General features: G+C 37.9%; 1 protein-coding gene across 1 annotated transcript; it reads left to right on the top strand.

The window, feature by feature from the left end:
* The first annotated feature begins 3,347 nt into the window (after nucleotides 1–3,347).
* LOC121375891 (glyoxalase domain-containing protein 5-like) lies at nucleotides 3,348–19,985 on the top strand. The gene is made up of 4 exons (XM_041503580.1): nucleotides 3,348–3,458; nucleotides 12,051–12,197; nucleotides 14,061–14,216; nucleotides 18,143–19,985. The coding sequence occupies exons 1-4, from the start codon at nucleotides 3,417–3,419 to the stop codon at nucleotides 18,275–18,277; spliced, it is 480 nt and encodes a 159-aa protein (XP_041359514.1). The 5' UTR covers nucleotides 3,348–3,416; the 3' UTR covers nucleotides 18,278–19,985.
* The last annotated feature ends 1,104 nt before the right edge of the window (nucleotides 19,986–21,089 follow it).

Here is a 21,089-nt window from a genome sequence, read left to right as displayed (position 1 = left end):
TGCGCGAACCGTGCACGAGAAAACAAACCGAACCAAACTGATAACGGTCACGTGATATACCAACGTCTGTGACATTAAAAATAGATTGGACCTCGCTTGCTTAACGTTTTTTTGTGAAAACATGCAAAAAATGCATTTCGTGGTTTTACAAACATCAGGATTACCAAAAAGCACTTCAGGTGAATGGAAATGTGCATTCTAAATAATAAAATGTAAGTAAAGTGCAATTTTATTTGTGAAAAAAATGGGGTTTAATAGCGAAAAACAACGCCGTAATGGTTAACAAATAGCCGTAACTAGGGTGTGTCCCTTTAACAGAATGTGATAAAACTGTATGGACCATTCGAATACATTTTGTGTAGACTTTATACATGCATATTGCAGTTAATTAATTCGTATGTAAGTTAGTGACTTTTATTTGCAACGACTGACTTAATATTGATTACATTTACACAATTACCCAGTATGTACAGACAAAATGCCACCATTTGCTTAATATAGTCGATTTAGGAAATAGTTCCTCATAAAAACAAATATTTCAAAATTCTGATATGCTTTTTGACATTTTTCTTTGATGATTACACGTAGGTTGACCTCTGTAGTATTTAAATAACCAACTGGATTGAAGTAACTTGAGATACGTGTGTATGTGGTACTAACTGATAACAACTGTACAAGTGGTATGGTACCACTTGTGTAACAGCAACACGAGGCGATGGTCAGGCATAGGGGCCATTTATTGAAATATTTCGTGGTCGACCTATGTTGATTTTTTTACACGGTACTTGTCAGTCGAGAGTACTCCCTAAAATTAATAGTTACATGACTCTCTCGACAGTGTTGTATTTTTCACAGAATATATTCTGACATAGAAATTGTATTGAACTGCATGGAGTAATTGTGTCTAATGGTGCTGTGTAACCTACACAAGTGAAATGATGTTACCAACGTATCAGCGGCATTCTTTGTAACTCAAAGAACATGTTTTGTAGAATCTTGGTTCAATGGCTTTGATTATTCACCAATTATTTAAGAATTTTCGATGATCCACCATCTGTTACAATGTTGGCCAACTATCAGACCCTGTTCCGGGAAAACAGTTAATAAAAATAATAAAATCCTACGTAAAGATCGGTGCTTGAATTTGAAATACAGTCACCTGACCCAAGAAATAAGACTGTGGGTGTGTTTATAATTTAGATTAGTAAATTTATGGTTGGAATAGTAACAAAAAATAGGTCTATTATTTACTAAAAAAATGATTCCTGGAAGTATCGACAAATTATGGAAATTTTTAATTTTTTAAACGTTTTAAAAATCGCTATTCCTTTGTTAAATTATAAATGTTTTTTGTTGTTGTTGTTGTTGTTTTATTAAAGAAATTAATAACATGGTATAAAAACAATAGTGTTCGGTATTCGGTCTGAAAATGGTAATCAAATATTCGATGGAAATGACGAGCGAATATTCAGTTACTACCTAGACAACAACTGACTCATCAACCTAGTTTTAATTTGGTAATAAATATTTGATAACTCCCAAAAGCAAGTTACGATAAAAAAAACCCAAATGGAAATCATAACCTAACTATACGTTTTGACTTCTCGTCTTGTATCATTTAATTATCAATATGAAGTGATGAAAAACACTAACACAGTTTGACCGAAAATAAATATGCGGCGAGAATTCATTATTAGAAAACCACAAGATTAATTTGCATGTTGTTTTATTCGTTGTGTTTTTGCCAGAAAATATAACATTCTGACAGTGCTCAGCTTTAAACGATTTCCAAAAACGCTTTGAACTGCCGATTGAACGGATTTAGCTGGAATTATTTAACAACACTCAGACACATTACAATATCAAGAGGACAATTTAGCATAACATAACACGCATCAACAAAGAATATCTATAATTAAGAATGAACGTAGATTTATAAGACTAGATTTAGACTTATATGTATGTATGTATGTATGTATGCATGCATGTGAATGTCTCGAGCGGTAATTTTAACTTTGATGTACGCAATTTGTAGCACACAATATCATCAAATTGGTTTCAAAGTAAAAAAAAAAATTAATAATGTACAATTGGCCCCTAGAAGAGTTTGTCGTCCCCCCCCCCCCAACCCCACCACCCCCTCTATGTATGAATCGATACTAAGGTTTTTTAATTTTTTTAATTTTTGTTTGTAGAATTTGAAACTGACATATTGATAAGTGTAGATGAATCACATTTCCATGTTACCGTAAATACTTTTGTTTATGAATTTAAGCCACCTGCATTAGACGTCTATATTGTAATAATTACCCTGAGTGCTCTTGTCGTAACTATCGAAATGTCCGTCTTGCTATCTGGCGGTCAAAGTGAGTACTCGGGCCACATTGTAAACGGGCCTCGGTGGTGCAGTGGTTAAGCTATCGGACTACAGGCTGGTAGGTACAGGGTTCACAGCCCGGTACCGGCTCCAACCCAGAGCGAGTTTTTAAAGGCTTAATGGGTAGGTGTAAGGCCACTACACCCTCTTCTCTCTCACTAACTACTAACCAACTAACAACTAACCCACTGTCCTGAACAGACAGCCCAGATAGCTGAGGTGTGTGCCCAAGACAGCGTGCTTGAACCTTAATTGGATATAAGCACGAAAATAAGTTGAAATAAACATGTACTGTAATAAATTATTCTGAAACTCGAAACATGCTTTTTGTTCCCGACTGAAAGTTAAAGTTAAAAGTTTGTTTTTGTTTAATGACACCACTGGAGCACATTGATTTATTAATCATCGGCTACAGGATGTCAAACATTTAGTAATTTTAACATATAGGCTTAGTGAGGAAACCCGCTACATTTTTTTTTCATTAGTAGCAAGGAATCTTTTATGTGCACCATCCCACAGACATACCACTGTCTTTGATATGCCAGTCGTGGTGTAGTGGCTAGAACGAGAAACAGCCCAATGGGCCCACCGACGGGGATCAATCCTAAATCAACCGTGCATCAAGTGAGCGCTTTATCGCTGGGCTACGTCACGTCCTCTGTTCCAGACTGAATACATGAGGCAAGGACCGATCTTAGAAACCGCATTGTCCATATCATTTTGTCATTTTCCCCATACTATTTAAAAACTTTGATATTCGAATACTTGAAAATACTGTTCGAATAGAAAATTAGCCAGCGAATTCTCGAATATTCGGACCGAACACTAGAAACAATCCCGGAAACAGCGTACAAATTTAGACTACACAAGATTCTTTATACAATCTTCGGAAAATCGACATTTCCACGTACTTCTGATGACTCGATTAGTCTAAAAATAGTAACACGGGAAATCCCCGAGTCTCGGAACTGTTTCCGATCGAGGTTGACCGTCGAGCGAGAACGTCCAGCTCAACGACTCCGTGAAATTGACCACTGAAATGTGGCAGCGCCTTCTTTCGCAGAGTTGTCGCGCTGTTCAGGTAAGAAATAGACAACCCTTTGTCAGAATACGTAACACCTACAACATGTCTGGGTTTTTTAAAACGCAACGCGTAAAACACGAACGGCGTTCTGTGTCTGTTTTCAGCTGTGACTGAGTGACCTTACCCTATTTGATAAATAATAATAAACAATTGATCCGATAATTTCGTTCCTTAAATAAATTATGCATAATGTAGTGAATACATTTTCGCTTGTTTGCTTAAGAGCTGGTTATTATTAAGCACTGTTGCTGCTATTAGTGATTTAAAGGCGCACGATGTGTTTGATTTGTCGAGCCTCGCCAGGTTGTGTGTGTGTGTACACAACATGTAGATTCGCGTGTTCTCGGCGAACAGTCGGGAACTCTGTAAACGCGGATCACGTAGACACGACCGCTGAACCACGACCAATTTGACCTGCAGTCTAGGTCACTGAAGTGTGATGTGTAGTTGGCTTTCAAGGCCGTATCCAGAGAGAGAGAGAGAGAGAGAGAGAGAGAGAGAGAGAGAGAGAGAGACTAAAACATTTCATACTATCTACATATACTACTCAAAAGAATTTAAGGGTCAGACGATATTTTCGACATTATTTTCTGAATGTCAATTATATTAGCTAGACCATAATGTCACGCATGGTATTGTTCCATTTTGACGAAAGTGGGTCTAAGCAACCCATAAATGAATTAAAATCCACTGTCATTGACACTGTCGACTAGTTCTAATGGCGAAAACATGCTTACATTTGCACGTAAATTAGGGCGAAAGCGAAAGGTCTGCTAAGTGCCCATAACTTGCTTTTTCACAAAGCGCTTCATTTGCACGCTTTGCACGTGTATTCCATGTTCCCAATGCTGAATTTCCGTATAATTGGAGCTTGCGTTCGTGTACGGTGCACACTCCAAATTCGATAATGGTACAACTTCAACTGACTATCGAAGATCGAGGAAGGGCTATTGCTTGGCTTCAGGATGGCAATACGCAAAGAAATGTTGCTCTGAGACTTGGTGTCAGTCAGAGTGTCGTTGGCCGACTGTGGCAACGGTACCAAGCAACGAATTCTGTTCGAAATCGTCCACGTTCGGGAAGACCCCGAAGCACTACAAATAGAGAGGACCGCTACATCACCAATATGGCTCTACGTCAACGCACAACCACTGCACGCCGATTACGTGACAATCTGCGGACTGCGACTGGTACTCGAGTGTCTGATCAAACCATACGCAATCGTCTGAGAGCCAATAATCTACGCTGCCGTCGCTAGGCTGTTCGACCACCACTCCTACCACGTCACAGAACGGCCAGACGTCACTGGTGCACGCTTCATCTGCGGTGGCAACGTGTTCAGTGGGGTCGAGTGATGTTCACTGATGAGTCCAGGTTTAGTCTCCAGTTCAACGACGGTCGGGTTCGTGTCTACAGACGTCCTGGGGAGCGCTTCGCTGACGTTAACGTTAGACAACGTCACCGGTTCGGTGGTGGCAGCGTCATGGTGTGGGGCGGCATCTCTATCCACCACAGGACCCCCCACTATGTGGTGGATGGCAATCCGCTATCTGAATGAGATTATCCGGCCGTTGGTTCTCCCAGGCCTTCAGCAGTTCTGCAGGATGACAATGCCAGACCCCACCGCGCCAGGGTGGTAACGGACTTTCTCAGACAACAAGGTATCGCCAGGATGGATTGGCCAGCATATTCGCCTGACTTGGCCCCAATAGAGCACGCCTGGGACGAATTAGGCAGGAGAGTTCGGGATAACCATGCCCCTCCGGCCAACCTTCATGATCTGGGTCAACTTCTTATGGCAGAGTGGCAGGCCATTCCCCAAGAGTTCTTCAGACGTCTGATCAACAGCATGAGGCAACGATGTGTCTAGTGTATTCGCACCAGGGGTGGATTCACACACTATTAAACGAATGTTCTAATGTGTAAAATCCATGTTTGACAACCTTCAACTTTGACCGCATGTCATGTGACTTTCTTGTATACAGTGACGTTTATTTGTGGGTTTTTGTAAAGATGGAACAATGAATAAAAATTTTGGTGTAGTTTACATCATCAATCTAATACACTCTGAAACTTATTTGGTTATACATTTTTGACCCTTAAATTCTTTTGAGTATATATAAAAATACAAGTAGGTGCCATCTGGCTCCTAGACCGAAACGTGAACGTAGAGGGCTGATTCATGTTCATGTGACCTTCTGTCTTCAACAGATGTTTAGTGGCTTCGGTGGCGTCGTGGAAAGAGTAGCCCATGTAGTGGCGACAGCGGGTTTCCTCTCAAAATCTGTGTGGTCCATAACCATATGTCTGACGCCATATAACCGTAAATAAAATGTGTTGAGTGCGTCTTTCTTTCTTTGAACAGACGTTAAGCTGATTTTCCATATGCACATGTATGGGAATTTTAGCGGAGGTGAAGGGTGGGTGGGTGAGGGGAGGACTAGACTATCGAGCGAAGTTTATACGTGGGTCGCTCCCCCGGAAAATATATTAGGGGAAACATTTTTTTTATTTATTGTTTAAGCAGGGGACGGTTTCGATCCCCAAATCTCACCTCCTGCACACGCGCCTGGTATCTAAGACCAAGACACACCGGAGTTAACATGATTATCAAACAAATGACCGGCTTCTGTGGTTAAGCAATCGGACATAAGGCTGGTAGGTACAGTGTTCGCAGCCCGGTACCGGCTCCCACCCAGAGCGAGTTTTAACGACTCAGTGGGTAGGTGTAAGACCACTACACCATCTACTATCTCAATAATCACTAACCACCAACAACTTATCCACTGCACTGGGTGTGCGCCCAGGACATCGTGCTTGAACCTTAATTGAAATATTATCACGAAAATAAGTTGAAATGAAATAAATACAACTGGCAAGCTCATGTCTATGCACAAATCATATAAAAAAGTTTTAAAAGTTTGTTTTGTTTAACGACACCACTAGAGAACATTGATTTATTAATCATATGTCAAACATATATGGTAATTGTTGACACATTCATAAAGACGAAACCCGCTACATTTTTCCATTAGTAACAAGGGATCGTTTATATGCATCATCTCACAGACAGGATAGCACACACCACAGCCTTTGATATACCAGTCGTGGTGCACTGTCTGGAACGAGAAATAAGCCCAATTGGCCCACCGACGAGGATCGATCCCAGACCGACCGCGCATCAGGCGTGCGCTTTACCACTAGGCTACTTCCCACCCCCAAATTATATAAAGTACAAAGTGTATTTGAAAAAGTCGTGCCGCTATTCTCCCATGGCTGAAGAAGAGCTTACTCCGCAAAAAAATTTCATAATAAATATTCTTTCGTTTGTAAAGGGTAAAGGTGTGTGTGTGTGTGTGTGTGTGTGTGTGTGTGTGTGTGTGTGTGTGTGTGTGTGTGTGTGTTTGTTTAACGACATCAAAGTTAGAGCATATTGATTTAATAATCATCCGACGCTATACAACCGTAAATAAAATGTGTCGAGTGTGTCGTTAAATAAAACATTTCCTATCCTTCCTTCTATCTGCTGTTGGATGTCTAACATTTGGTAATTTTGGCATATAATCTTAGAGAGGAATCGGGTGCATGTGCAGGGGGAGGGTATTGGAGGTCGAAACCCTTACTTGGCCAAGCTTACAAAAAATTGAAATGTATTTTCTGGAGGAGCATAGCCCCATATAAACTTCGCTCAACACAGTCTATAACCACAACCCCGCTGAAATCCCTGCACACGCGCCTTGGAAACCCGCTACATTTGTTTTTAGCAAGGGATCGTTTATATGTACCATCCCACAGACAGGATATCACATACCATAGTCTTTTATATACCCGCTGATGGGGATCGATCCTAGACTGACCGCGCATTTCCAAAAAACACCTTTTTAGGTCAAAGTAATGAATAAAAATAACATATAGTCTTGAAAAATGTTACGTAAATCGAACACAATACCCTCTTCCTCTACCCCTAGAGCGTTACGTAATTAGTAACACCCCCTTACATGTAACGCGTATGCCAAAAGCTGGCCACTGTCAAAATTTCAAGGCAAATCCCCCAGCCACCGACCCCTGGAAAGGTGTTGTACCATACCTCTGTGGATATAAATATGTTTTGGAGATATGAGACGACCCCTCAATCAAGACAGTTAAATTTGTTCAAAAATTGCGAAATCTCACGTGATCTCTTCCACACTTGTGATAAGCCAATGAAAACCGAGATCGGTATGAGCCCGTCAAAAGTGTCCCACTTACGAAATACTGGCTTTGTTTTTGACCTGGATAAGCCAGCGTAGTGAAACCATTGCGGAGTGCGGCGTCATATATGCACCAAACGTAATTGGATTTTCTGTTCTCTATGCTTTAATAATAAAAATATTCCGGATACTGCCGCTTTACAATGGTTGCGCGACCATACATAGATGTCCATCTGGACGTCAGCTGGGCTTGGGGTAACGAGGTGGGTTACGGCTTCCACAGCACCCAACCGCGCAAATCACCTTGATATATGATAGAAGACGATGGTACCAGCCAAACTGTTCGCGAGCGCTCGGCCGGCTGAGCATGCCACAGATCTTACGTCCAGCCGACTTGGTCTCTATTAGTAGATCTGACACTGGCCAACGATTTTGTGTTAGGAGTTGTAGCTTGTTTCGATTAGTCGAACAAAATATCATCTGAAATATTATTCAGGAGGCCGAACATTCTCGGTTGCTCGCTAAATTGACGTGTATTCAGAAAAAAAACGTGTTTTATTTAACGACGCACTCAACACATTTTATTTACGGTTATATGACGTCAGACATATGGTTAAGGACCACACAGATGTTTTTAGAGGAAACCCGCTGTCGCCACATAGGCTACTCTTTTACGACAGGCAGCAAGGGATCTTTTATTTGCGCTTCCCACAGGCAGGATAGCACAAACCATGGCCTTTGTTGAACCAGTTATGGATCACTGGTCGGTGCAAGTGGTTTACACCTACCCACTGAGCCTTGCGGAGCACTCACTCAGGGTTTGGAGTCGATATCTGGATTAAAAATTCCATGCCTCGACTGGGATCCGAACCCAGTACCTACCAGCCTGTAGACCGATGGCCTGCCACGACGCCACCGAGGCCGGTGTGTGTTCAAGGAGGGCGAACGATCGTGGTCGTTTGCTAAATTAGTTTTTGCTCCCAACGTTTAAATGAATGTGATATGGTAGAAGACATTAGTACAAGTCATATAGTTCGCAAGCGCTTGTCCTCTTGAACACAACACAGGTTGTTTGTTTGGTTGGGGTTTTTTTTGGGGTTTTTTTTTTTTGGGGGGGGGGGGGGTGTTGTTGTGTGTTTTTTTGCACCTAATATTTTAAACCAGTATGTTAACACGTTACGATTGATTTGATAGGTTGCTATGCAACCGGGTTTTTTTTTTTCGCACGACTCACTCGTATCACGTGGCGTCGCCTTTATATTGGGATAGGACAGTTCAGAAACCAGTGCGATTTTTCGCGAATAGTCTCCGTACTGAACACGCCGTTGAACCTGCAGTAACATTGCCTTTACTACATCTTCTGACAGGGACCTAAAGTCGATATATCCATTCAAATCAGAGTTCATTTAGATTGGTGGAAACTTCTGTGAATGTAGGAGACGTATCGATGAACAAGACGTTACACGTGCATACTCGTTTTCCTGGCCCCCTTCTGGATTCGCCAGTGGATCAGAATGTTCCGTTTTAAGAACAGTTAAAAGAGAGAGAGAGAGAGAGAGAGAGAGAGAGAGAGAGAGAGAGAGAGAGAGAGAGAGAGAGAGAGAGAGAGAGAGAGAGAGAGAGAGAGAGAGAGAGAGAGAGAGAGAGAGAGAGAGAGAGAGCGAGAGAGCGAGCGCTAGCTGTCCTCCACCGTTTGGTTAAATCCTACATCCACCCTTGGCTTTAAAGAGAACACTTTTGTATATTCCAGGTGCGTTTAGTTAAAGGGGTTAAAGGTAGGATACATTCTGTAAACATGACTAGAAAAATACGAAATATGCTTAGTCATTTATGTCAATGATGTTCATGCTAGAAGTCGTTTAAGTAACAACAAAGACTTATTTGATTAAAATAAAAATAAGTTTTATCATTAATAAAATAAAAATAAATAAATAGAAAATAAAACAAAACTGAAACATTCAGTCACACACGTTTTGTTTTCTCTCGGTCTGGCTGAACTCAGTCCTTGAGATGGCCTACATGTCTTTCGGCCCTGAACTGGCATGTGTATTCAAATTGACACGCATTGTCGGTCTGTTTTTATTACTTTGGTTCAAAGATTTTACAAAGTACAAATAACAAGTTACAGATCTTCCAGACATTGCTGTCACACATGTTGAATGCATGCCGTTAAAATTAATAACCGTGATTATTAAAATAAGCAAATATTATAAGACCTACGCTGTATTCTGCATGACACCGTTGACAGAGACAGAGACAGAGAGAGAGAGAGAGAGAGAGAGAGAGAGAGAGAGAGAGAGAGAGAGAGAGAGAGAGAGAGAGAGAGAGAGAGAGAGCGCAACACATATATAATCATTAAAACAAGTTTGAAAGAAGGAAAGGTCATGTGTTTTTAAAGTAGGAAAAAAAGAAAGTGGGAAAACGGATAATGACATTTGCCGTTAGGGACCAACGATGCCAGGTATTTAACTACCGTTAGTAAATAAAACTCTAAAAGGCTAACAGTGAAACCCTTACATAACAGCCACCGAAGAGATGATAAAACACTGTACATGTCGACCTGTACTTCAGTAAATTATATGAAAGACTATTAAGGTGACCTCATAACACAGGTGGCTGCTGAATAGAGATGGCAGCCTCTTGTGCATGTGTTAGACTGTAGTTATTTAGCCTATTTGTTGTATGAAGAAGACAACTTGCAAAGACTCGGGTCGCCGACAGAATTTAAGGTTGTCTGTAATGAAACCATGTCAAATATTTATTCTTTGTTGATACACACGTGCCAGAGGAACCCGAGTGTCGCCGAGTTTGCACTTTGATTAGCGCCGTTTTATTCCACGCCACACATTTAGCATTTTCAGTTTGGAATAAGGACACCATGGACATGTCTGTGCAATTCTTGAATAACCAGGTACATATTATGCATAGCCTAATTTATAAAACTGGCAAAATTTAAAATGATATATATATCATATCTACTTAATATCAAAGATCCTATAGCTACTTGACGAGCTACGTACTTTTTCTGTTTCACCGATGTATTGGTATTTACGAAGGACGCATCTTAAACGCGTTGAATTTGCCAAAATTGATTATTTAAAGGGACATTCCTGAGTTTTCTGCACTTTTTAAGATGTTATCGACTAACAAAAACGTTTTAACAATTGTAATTATATATCAAATATATTTTTCTGCATACAATATTAGTGCCTGTATATTAAAGGTGTTTCTGATCGTTCTAAATATTTGTACTAGGTTAAATTTCATTTTATATATATTATTTTTTTAAATTCGTACCTACAAAATTATTTGAAAACAAAATCCAGTTTGGACTTCTTACAAATATTAAGACGACCAGAAACACATTGAATATACAGACACGGATATTCTAAACAAGAAAATATATTTAATATGTAAGTTTAATCATAGAAACATTTTATTTGTCGGAACCATCTTACAATGCAGCAAACTCAGGAATGTCCCTTTAAGTAAGACATTTAAATCATGTCTAATTTATAAAAGAAAAAGCTGCAGTAGCTGAAAATAGTTTATACAACCTAATAACTAGGTAACTTTAATTGCATTGTTGTAATGGTGTAAAAGTTTGAAGCTGCCACTTGTCAAGAGCAATATGAAGACGATGCGTATTCACAATTGTCGTCAGGTGACGCGCATTGAACAATGGAGCTACTGTCTTAAGTTGATTGAAAAACAAAAACATATTTATTTTTAATCACAATTTTTCCTAGAAAAATTAATTATTTATTGTATCATATACCCTCAAACCGGTAAAGTGTATAAGCTTTTTATTTAAAAACCATATTTGTGTAGAATAGTATGAACATCTTTAAGATATAATGTGAGATTTACACATGTTTAATCAACTGTTAATGGAATTGTCAGACAATGTGCCAGGGACAGATGTCTCTGGACCTCGAGTGCATATGAACGCAGTAGTAGTGTTTTTTTATGTTCTAATATACTAGTAGTCCCTTTTTTGACAATTTGTTTTTGTATTTTGTAGTTGTTGGTTGTTGTATTGTTGTGTTGTGTTGTGTTGTGTTGTGTTGTGTTGTGTTGTGTTGTGTTGTGTTGTGTTGTGTTGTGTGTTTTGTTTTGTTTTGTTTTGTTTTGTTATTATTATTATTATTATTATTATTTTACGCAAGAATTGGTGTTCTCCAGGGTGGTATCTTTACTTCAAAGTTATTCGTGGTATATGTGAATGGTAAACTTTTCGCTACCTCCAAGCAGGTTGAATATTTTGTCAACAATACTATTATCTGTTTATGTATTTTATACTGTGTGTCTGTTACCACTAAGTGTGACTTCTACCACTAATAATAAATGTTTAATCATCTCTTTCGGTTTATGGTTAATCCCAAATTTTGTTTTTCAGCGGACTAGCTTGTCTAGGTTGTCTCAGATCAGCCACAGCGGGTTCACGGTTGACCGCCTGGATCATTTCGTCATCACTGTCAAAGACCTCAACAAGACGGTTGATTTCTACACCAGAGTTCTCGGCATGGAGGTCACCACGTTCAAGGTCAGTGAGTCTGTTTGGGGAAATTAACCATTCTGTAAAGCAGAGCTTATCAGCACATACTTTGTGTTACATAAATAATGTATTTTAATGAATGCTTATATTTGTTTAACAGGTCCGTAGGAATAATATTAGAAAGGAGTGGGGTGTGGGAGGGCAGAGGCGGATCTGGGAGGGGGCAGGGACCCGCCCCCCTAAATTTCGCGATAGTTATAAGTTTATTACATGTATATATTAATTTTCATTTTTTTTACGATCCCCCACCAAACCTCCCAAAGTTCACTTGGCATTCCACTTCATGTCACTGACCCCCCCCCTCCCCCACCCCCCCAAATGGATTTTTTGGATCCGCCACTGGAGGGCACAAGCTTGGTTTTTGTTTTTATTTATACAGGACAATGGTTGGCCAAAGATCATGTATAATTATATGTGTATGTGCTTTGAAATGTTTATTTGTATTTTACTTTGCCGTTTATGTAGAAAAAAAGGTTGAGAGATACCAGTGTAGAGACGAAATGTTTTTTTCAAACACTGTAAAATATGTAGACCATATTGAAAATCAGCTGGATTAAAGTGTGTTTTGTTAATAACGACACCATTAGAGCACATTGATTAATTAATCATCGACTACTGGGTATCAAACGTGGTAATTTGGACATGTACAGTTGTGGTGCACTGGTTGGAATAAGAGAAAAAAAAACAATCAGTGGAATGGATCCACCGAGGTGGTTCGATAGTGCGGCGGAAACACCTCAACCGAGCACTCATTTTATTTCAACTTTGTGCTTATATCCACTTAAGGTTCAAGCACGCTGTCCTAGACACACACCTCAGCTATCTGGGCTGTCTGTCTAGGACAGTGGGTTAGTCGTTAGTGGTTAGTGAGAGAGAAGAGGGTATAGTGGTCTTACACCTACCCACTGAGTCGTAAAAACTCGCTCTGGGTGAGAGCCAGTACCGGGCTGTGAACCCTGTATCTACCAGCCTTAAGTCCGATGGTTTAACCATGACACCACTGAGGCCGGCGAACTCCCAACCGACTAAGTTAAATCTCACCCCGGTCAGCTGAATAATTCATTAAGCTCTCAATGGAGCATCTTTGGGATGACATACTGATCATCTTTCAAACCTCACGCATCTCACATCTAGTGTAATTTCATCTTCGGCAGCCAGTGTACAGATACTCCAGTTCTTTATGGAATGGTACCTTGTCTTGCGTAATATGTGTGTGTGTGTGTGTGTCTGAGTGTGTGTGTGTCTGTGTGTGTCTGTGTGTGTGTGTGTGTGTGTGCGCGTGTGTCTATGTGTGTGTGTGCGTGTGTGTGCATGTGTGTATGTGTGTGTGTGCCACACTAAACAGATGGTCATTTCAATGGCAAGCTGTACATAAAAAGCTATTTTGAGACCTGCATCCAAGTAATATCTTCAGTCATAATTCATCATCATTAATAAATTTTCTTGTCCAGGTTTTCAGTCTTTCTTTCTAATCTTTGGTGCCCTTTTTAAAATATGTGTTGTTTGTTTTTGGTTGATTTAATAAGGAACAAACAACAAACCCCAAAAGTTTTTAAAAGACAAAAACCAAATAAAAAAAATAAAAATTAAAAATTAAAAAACAAGCAAACAATAACAACACAACAATAAAAAAAAAATAATAATAATAACACCAAAAAAATTTAAAAAAAAAAAAAAAAAAAAAAAAAAAAAAAAAAAATAAATCCAAACGAACCAAAACGAACTAAACGAACAAAATTTTTTAAAAAATAATGAACTACAACCAAACAAACCTTAAACGGAATTTAAAAAAAGTGTAATTAATAAAAATAAATATTTAATTATTTTTTTTCTTTTTGCTTGTGATTTCAGGGCGGTCGTAAGGCCCTGAACTACGGCAATCAGAAGATCAACATCCACGAGCACGGCAAGGAGTTTGAGCCAAAGGCGAGCTCGCCCATGCCGGGGTCCGCTGACATCTGCTTCATCACCAGCACGAAAATAGAGGACGTCGTGCAACACCTCAAGGTCAAACACAAACATTGTTTTATTTTTAAAAAATAATAATTTCATACGTACGAAATTAAAAAAACACAACAAAAACACCCCCCAAAAACAAAGACTAACAAACAAACACCCACCCCCCCACCCACCCACCCAAAAAAAAAAAAAAAATAAAAAAAATAAAAATAAAATAAGGATAATAATAACAACCAACAATAACATCACTCAAAGTCAGTTGTCATGGGCAAGGACCCAAATAAGTAACATATACCAAATTACTTCTGAACTGCATACCCCTGAAGAACTTGCACCTTCTCTTTGCTTCCTTTCAAAGAATAAAAAAATATCCCACTCTTTGACAGTCATCTGGGTCAGCTGTGCCCATTCAGAAAAACAATGCAAGACCCGCTACTCGGGCAAGCTGTTGCGAAGCTCACCCGTGGTGGACACAGGTTCAGAGCAGGGTCAATCGAATTTATTACTATTTAGTACCCAGCATTGTTTGTCACCATCTACAGGTACCTACCTACGTACAATGTGGAGAATCCATGTACTATACCCTTCAAAAAAGTAGGGTTGTTAATATCAACTATTAGAGCGAACATACGTTTTGAACACAGACATCCTAGTAAAGAGCGTTCAGGTCTGTTTATCAACATACCGAAACACATTCCATAGTTTGCACGTGCATCACGCAGTTGCCCCGTACACGTGCGTTGGGTGTCATTCTCGATTTTGACAATTTCTGGGAAGGTCCATTAATCACTGTGGAACATTATTTCTGTCAATCTTTTTCATTCTGTTGACCATACAGTTGTTATTGTTTTGTTTTTAGTCATTTTTATTGTTTGAATTTGCGATTTACTGATAAAAAAAACATCAACTTTCAAATTTCACTTCTGACCCCAATCATCCTTCAAGATCTTTGGTGGTCATAAAACCTACTGTAATACTGAACTACCGATTGTAATGTTTGCCCAATTAATTCACTATTATCATATAACTATTCCCCACAGCTAATATACCTTACAATCTTGGCAATTGTAAATTCTTATTATAGTTCCCCTACTTTTTTTGAAGAGTATATATTGAATAGTACGATGAATCTTTATCTACTGTAAGTCCATTCCTTGAGTTTGACTGCAACAGCGTGACTAATTTGTTTCTCCATTTAGTTAAGTATGATTAAGGTTTAAAGGGACATTCCCGAGTTTGCTGCAATTTTTAACATGTCATTGACTAACAGAGACTTTTTAACGATCGTAATTGCATATCAAATATATTTTTCTGCATAAACGTGTTTCTGATCGTTCTAATATTTGTCCTAGGTTAAATTTCATTTTATTTCCTAAAATATTTCTTTTCGTACGTACAAAATTATTTGAATAATAATCCAGTTTGGGCTTCCTACAAATATTAAAGGGACACACCCTAGTTACGGCTATTTGTTAACCATTACGGCGTTGTTTTTCGCTATTAAACCCTATTTTTCACAAATAAAATTGCACTTTACTAACATGTTATTATTTAGAATACACATTTCCATTCACCTTGAGTGCTTTTTGGTAATCCTGATGTTTGTAAAACCACGAAATGCATTTTTTCACAAGACGTTCTGTCGAGAAAAAACCGTTAAGCAAGCGAGGTCTAATCTATTTTTAATGTCACAGACGTTGGTATATCACGTGACCGTTATCATTTTGGTTCTGTTTGTTTTCTCGTGCACGGTTCGCGCAATCAACATCCGATTTGTTGTTGTTCATTTGTGAGATTTTTCTTCACAGTTCGTGAACATTTTCAGTAACAATAAAGTTCAGACAAGTAAGTTTCTCAATACAAAACGTTACAAACCCTTAAAACCAATAATTTTGCTAAGTCTTACGATATCTGGAGAGGGGATACAACCAGGACAGAACAGTTGGAACATGCCCAGGAGAGGTGAAAGGAACGCACCCCAAGTCTGTGAAATTTGTCGTGACGTAGGCATTGTTGTGCTTCGAGCGACATCTACCGGTGACATCAGAATACTAACTTTCAAAATTATTTCAAGAATTGGGACATGGGGATTCCCATGGTATTTATCGATATAAAACCTGCTTTTTCACTCCATTTGATAAAAACGTGATTTAAGTGTGTTACAGGTTTGTAGATTAACCAAATTATAATTTATTTTCGCAGGATGGAACTAGGGGTGCGGCTTTAAGATGACCAGAAACACATTGAATATACAGACACTGATATTCTAAACAAGAAAATATATTTAACATGAAAGTTTAATAGTAGAAATATGTTATTAGTCGGAAACATCTTACAATGCAGCAAACTCGTGAATGTCCCTTTAAGCGCAATATTCTTGGCACCAACTTCAAGGCTACCTGTCTAGGATCTGTTGGATTATATTATGATTAGTTGTTAGTGCTGATTCCCATAACCAAAATTGATTTATTGGCCATGCACCTATCCTCTGATTACATAAGCTGTTCATTCAATCTGGTTTGGGGGTGGAACGTATCTCAGTGGTAAAGCGTTTGTTTGATGCGCGGTCGATCTAGGATCGATCCCCGTCAGTGGGCCTATTGGGCTATTTCTTGTTCCAGCCAATGCACCACGACTGGTATATCAAAGGCCGTGGTATGTTTTATACTGTCTGTGGGATGATGCATATAAAAGATCCCTTGCTCCTAATCAAAAAAGAGTAGCCCATGAAGTGGCGAAAGCGGGTTTCCTCTCTCAATATCTGTGTGGTCCTTAACCATATGTCCAACGCCATGAAACCGTAAATAAAATGTGTTGAGTGCATTGTTAAATAAAACATTTCCATCAGTCTGGTTTGGAGCAGAATCTCTGGTACAAACTTGGTACTTACAAGTATTGATAGGCTGGCATGAATTGTTATTATTTTAGGTAGTAATGTTCCATTGATCAATTATGAAAATTAATTGGTTGGGTCCTAAATAATACATAATCGATTATCGCAAAAAATTATAACTGTAATTGTTCCTACAGTTTGAACGATACAAATGATATAAATGTGCTAGGGTTTTGATTTGTTTCTCATGTACGTAAAGAAAACATCTGTTGAATAGGCAGAATTAGCGATTTGTGTGGAGTGTTCCCAGGTGAACGATAACAGGGGCACCGTCCTAATAATTCAAATTCTTCTTTAAAAGTTAAATAAATTTTGTTTTGTTTAGTGACACCACTAGAGCACATTGATTTATTAATCATCAGCTATTGGATTTTGGTAATTTTGACATATAATCTTGGAGAGAAAACCTGCTAAATTTTTACATCAGTAGCAAATTTCATTTTGACCACCCTATCTAATTTAGCTACCAAATTTAATGAGTAGAATTTTCTTTATTAATTATATTAATTTTATTATACATCTCACAAAGAGGATAGCACGTAACTCTAGAGGTAAGAAAGGGGATATATTTTAGCTGTGGCATGTGGAAATCTTTCTTCTTTTTTGCCTTTGTTTTTTTTAACAGGAGTGGGGTGGAGCGGTCGCTTTAAAATATGCCATTACCATCACACGGGTATTTCATCATTACCATCACACGGGTATTTCATCCTTACCATCACACACGTATTTCATCATTACCATCACACAGGTATTTCATCATTACCATCACACACGTATTTCATCATTACCATCACACAGGTATTTCATCATTACCATCACACAGGTATTTCATCATTACCATCACACGGGTATTTCATCATTACCATCACACGGGTATTTCATCATTACCATCACACGGGTATTTCATCCTTACCATCACACGGGTATTTCATCATTACCATCACACGGGTATTTCATCCTTACCATCACACACGTATTTCATCATTACCATCACACAGGTATTTCATCATTACCATCACACAGGTATTTCATTATTAACATAATTGTACTAAATCAACCATTCTCGTTCTCTTTTGTGCAGTCTTTAGATGTGGAAATCATAGAAGGACCGGTGGAACGAACAGGCGCGATTGGACCAATCAGATCAGTGTATATGAGAGACCCGGATGACAATTTGATCGAAGTCTCCAATTACCACGATAATTTTAAGACATAGATTGATTGATTGGTTGTTGTTCTTCTTATTACTGTGTGTACGTCATCCATCCTTGCTGGATACACAATGGCTTGGCAGTTGTCTCAAATTTGGAGACAATGCAGGGCTAGCTCTGTGACTGGCCAAGTCCGAATTTTGAACAGCTGGCGAATTTTATTTCAATTTGTCGAAGTAAATGCATACAATCATTGATATTGTTTTTTGAAAATAATGGCGAATTTCTGCATATTTGGAATTTTAATACATAATTTGGCGAAATTAACTGTTCTTACAGAGCTGGCCCTGCAATGTTACGGTTGTAATTAATTATATATATATGTACTGGATAGTTGATACTTTTAGCTGGGGATATTTTGACTAAAGTAGAAAATGCTGGTGTTACTAGGACAGAATATCAGCAGTACTAAAATGTGAAAATCCTCTGGAGCCATATATAGGTACTTTCTGGATAATTGCCCTGCCCTGATGCCCAAGTCCGCGATTCCACGGCATCGACACATATACACGTACGTTTTAGTTTTACGGAAGTAACAGGCTTGCAAGCGGGCCCTTATTTTCCTAATTTTCCTTATTTTTTGACAGCAGCCCTAATATTCCTTATTAAAGCTTCAAAATCCTAAAAAGCTTTAATTTTTTGGTGAAAATCCTAAATTTTGAATTTTTTTGATAAATGCAACATAAAATAAGTGTTGGAATTAATTAAATCTAGCCTTAGTATACTTTCAGATAATGAATATGTTGAATTAATGTATTTCTCAGAAGACATCTTGGTGGTTATCAGCATCATATTCAGCATGGATTTGCACCATATCAGATTACTTTAATCTGGTTGTATTGATATGCTGAATATCGCTGTTGATGACCATTGGTATGATCTTCTGAGTTGGTAATTAGCTTTTGTATTTATGTTCTCCCTGGAGGTGAGTACAGAATGTTTTTCTTTTATATTGATTATTGAATTTCAGTCCTTATTTTTGTCAAAAAAGTCCTAATTATTCCTAAAAATAGCCCTTATGTTTTAAGAATTTTGCCCTAAAAAAAGCTCTTATTTTTCACAAAATCTTGCTTGAAAGCCTGAAGTAAAATACTAGTTAACTGATTTATTTAGTATGGATCTGTTTCCATTGAACAAGCACTTCACAGTCCACAACGGACAACACAATGTGTATGTCCTTATTTTGTGTCCGTAAAACGTGCGTATCTCTGCTGATGTCGTGAACTCGCGACCTAACCCCTGCTAAAAGTCCTAATTATCCTGTATGATTTATTATTGTTATTGTCTTACCACTGTATTGTCTCACATACTAATGATATGTACCTGCTTTTTAACAGACAGATTCACTTGTAAATATAAATCGAATATTGTAAGATTTCTTTTCTTTTTCTAAATGTTTCTTGTTTTCTTACAAATTTTGTCACAAAGAGTGGATTTAAGAGTATATTTGCAGTATATTATGCTGTCTTGAAAATATGTGGGTGTTTTTACGGATGGTTTCGGAGATGTTTTGTTGCTATTTAACTTCAAGAGGGAAGGTTTGTAATGGGCGCTAGAACAATAATATTATATACAGATACACAAAAGTTAACCACACGAAAAATTACCACATAGGTTGATTTTAATAAAACGATTTTTTGAAAAAGAATGAAATTTGACGTATACATCAATTCAAGACCACAAAGGCTCACCTGTTCACCCACCCCTCCAAAATAAATTTATTATGGTTTGATTGATTGAAACATATTTTATTGCTTTAAAAAATGGATTAGGCACAAGTTATACTAGGCCTTCATTATGGTTATTAACTAACTGCTTTATACCCCTACTAACTCTGTATGCACTATTTATATTAAGAACCTGCTTAAGCATGTTGCTATACATATTGTACGTGTTTGATTTTAACATATGCTTTTTAAAATTGAATCTCAAATACACCCAATAAACGAGGAGCACCAACATCCTAAAACTGAGGGCATTGGGCCAGGCCAATTTTCTCTAACATTAAATTCTATTTGCTATCTCCACACACAGTCGCGATTTACTGTTATTTCTCTAACTGAGAAATGCACTGGATCATTTTAATTAAACCCAAAGCTACCTCATCTTACACTTTTTGTGTTTTTCCGTTACATATTTCATACAACGACTTGTTTTATTCTTATTTACATGCAGCATTTTTTTTCTGCTTTAGTGCATAAATGAGTTTTAAATTATTTTATTTTTATTATTTTATTTCTATGATATCTGTTATTGCACTAGGCAGTAGAAAGAGTGGTTTTCGTAAACCTTTCCAATGTGCTATTGCATGCAACGATTTATAAAGTAGTTTTTAGATTCGTATTTATGATACAGGTTTTTGGTGGGGGGGGTTTTAAATTTGGTGTTGGGTTCTTTCGGGTTTTTAAAAACATTTAAATATATATTTTTTACAATTTAATTTTTTGATTTGTCAATTGTGATGGGTGTAGAATTGTAATGAAAATAGCTTTCTGGAATAACAATAAAACCTGCTCTGTGGATCACCTCAATTAAATAAAGACAAATTATAGTACCTGCCTTAAGAGACCACTTTTAAGATGATCTTTTGCCACAGTTCGTTGCTTAATAAGAGTTTGATTGTGTGTTGTGCTTCACATTTTCAACCTTTTCTTTTTAAAACAATCGGTATCATTGCTTAATGTAGTCCCAAATTTCTGTTATATAGGATAATTATTAGAAAATCAAAAACAAATCATGTCATTATGTAAAACTAATCATTTTTATTTACATTATTTTCATTTATAGTAGTGAAATGATTCAAAATTAGTCTTTGTT

This window comes from Gigantopelta aegis, chromosome 6 (genome assembly GCF_016097555.1).
Source record: "Gigantopelta aegis isolate Gae_Host chromosome 6, Gae_host_genome, whole genome shotgun sequence".
Classification (NCBI taxonomy): domain Eukaryota; kingdom Metazoa; phylum Mollusca; class Gastropoda; order Neomphalida; family Peltospiridae; genus Gigantopelta; species Gigantopelta aegis.
The sequence above is the reverse complement of the archived record's forward strand: the minus strand, read 5'-3'. Positions and strand labels throughout refer to the sequence as shown.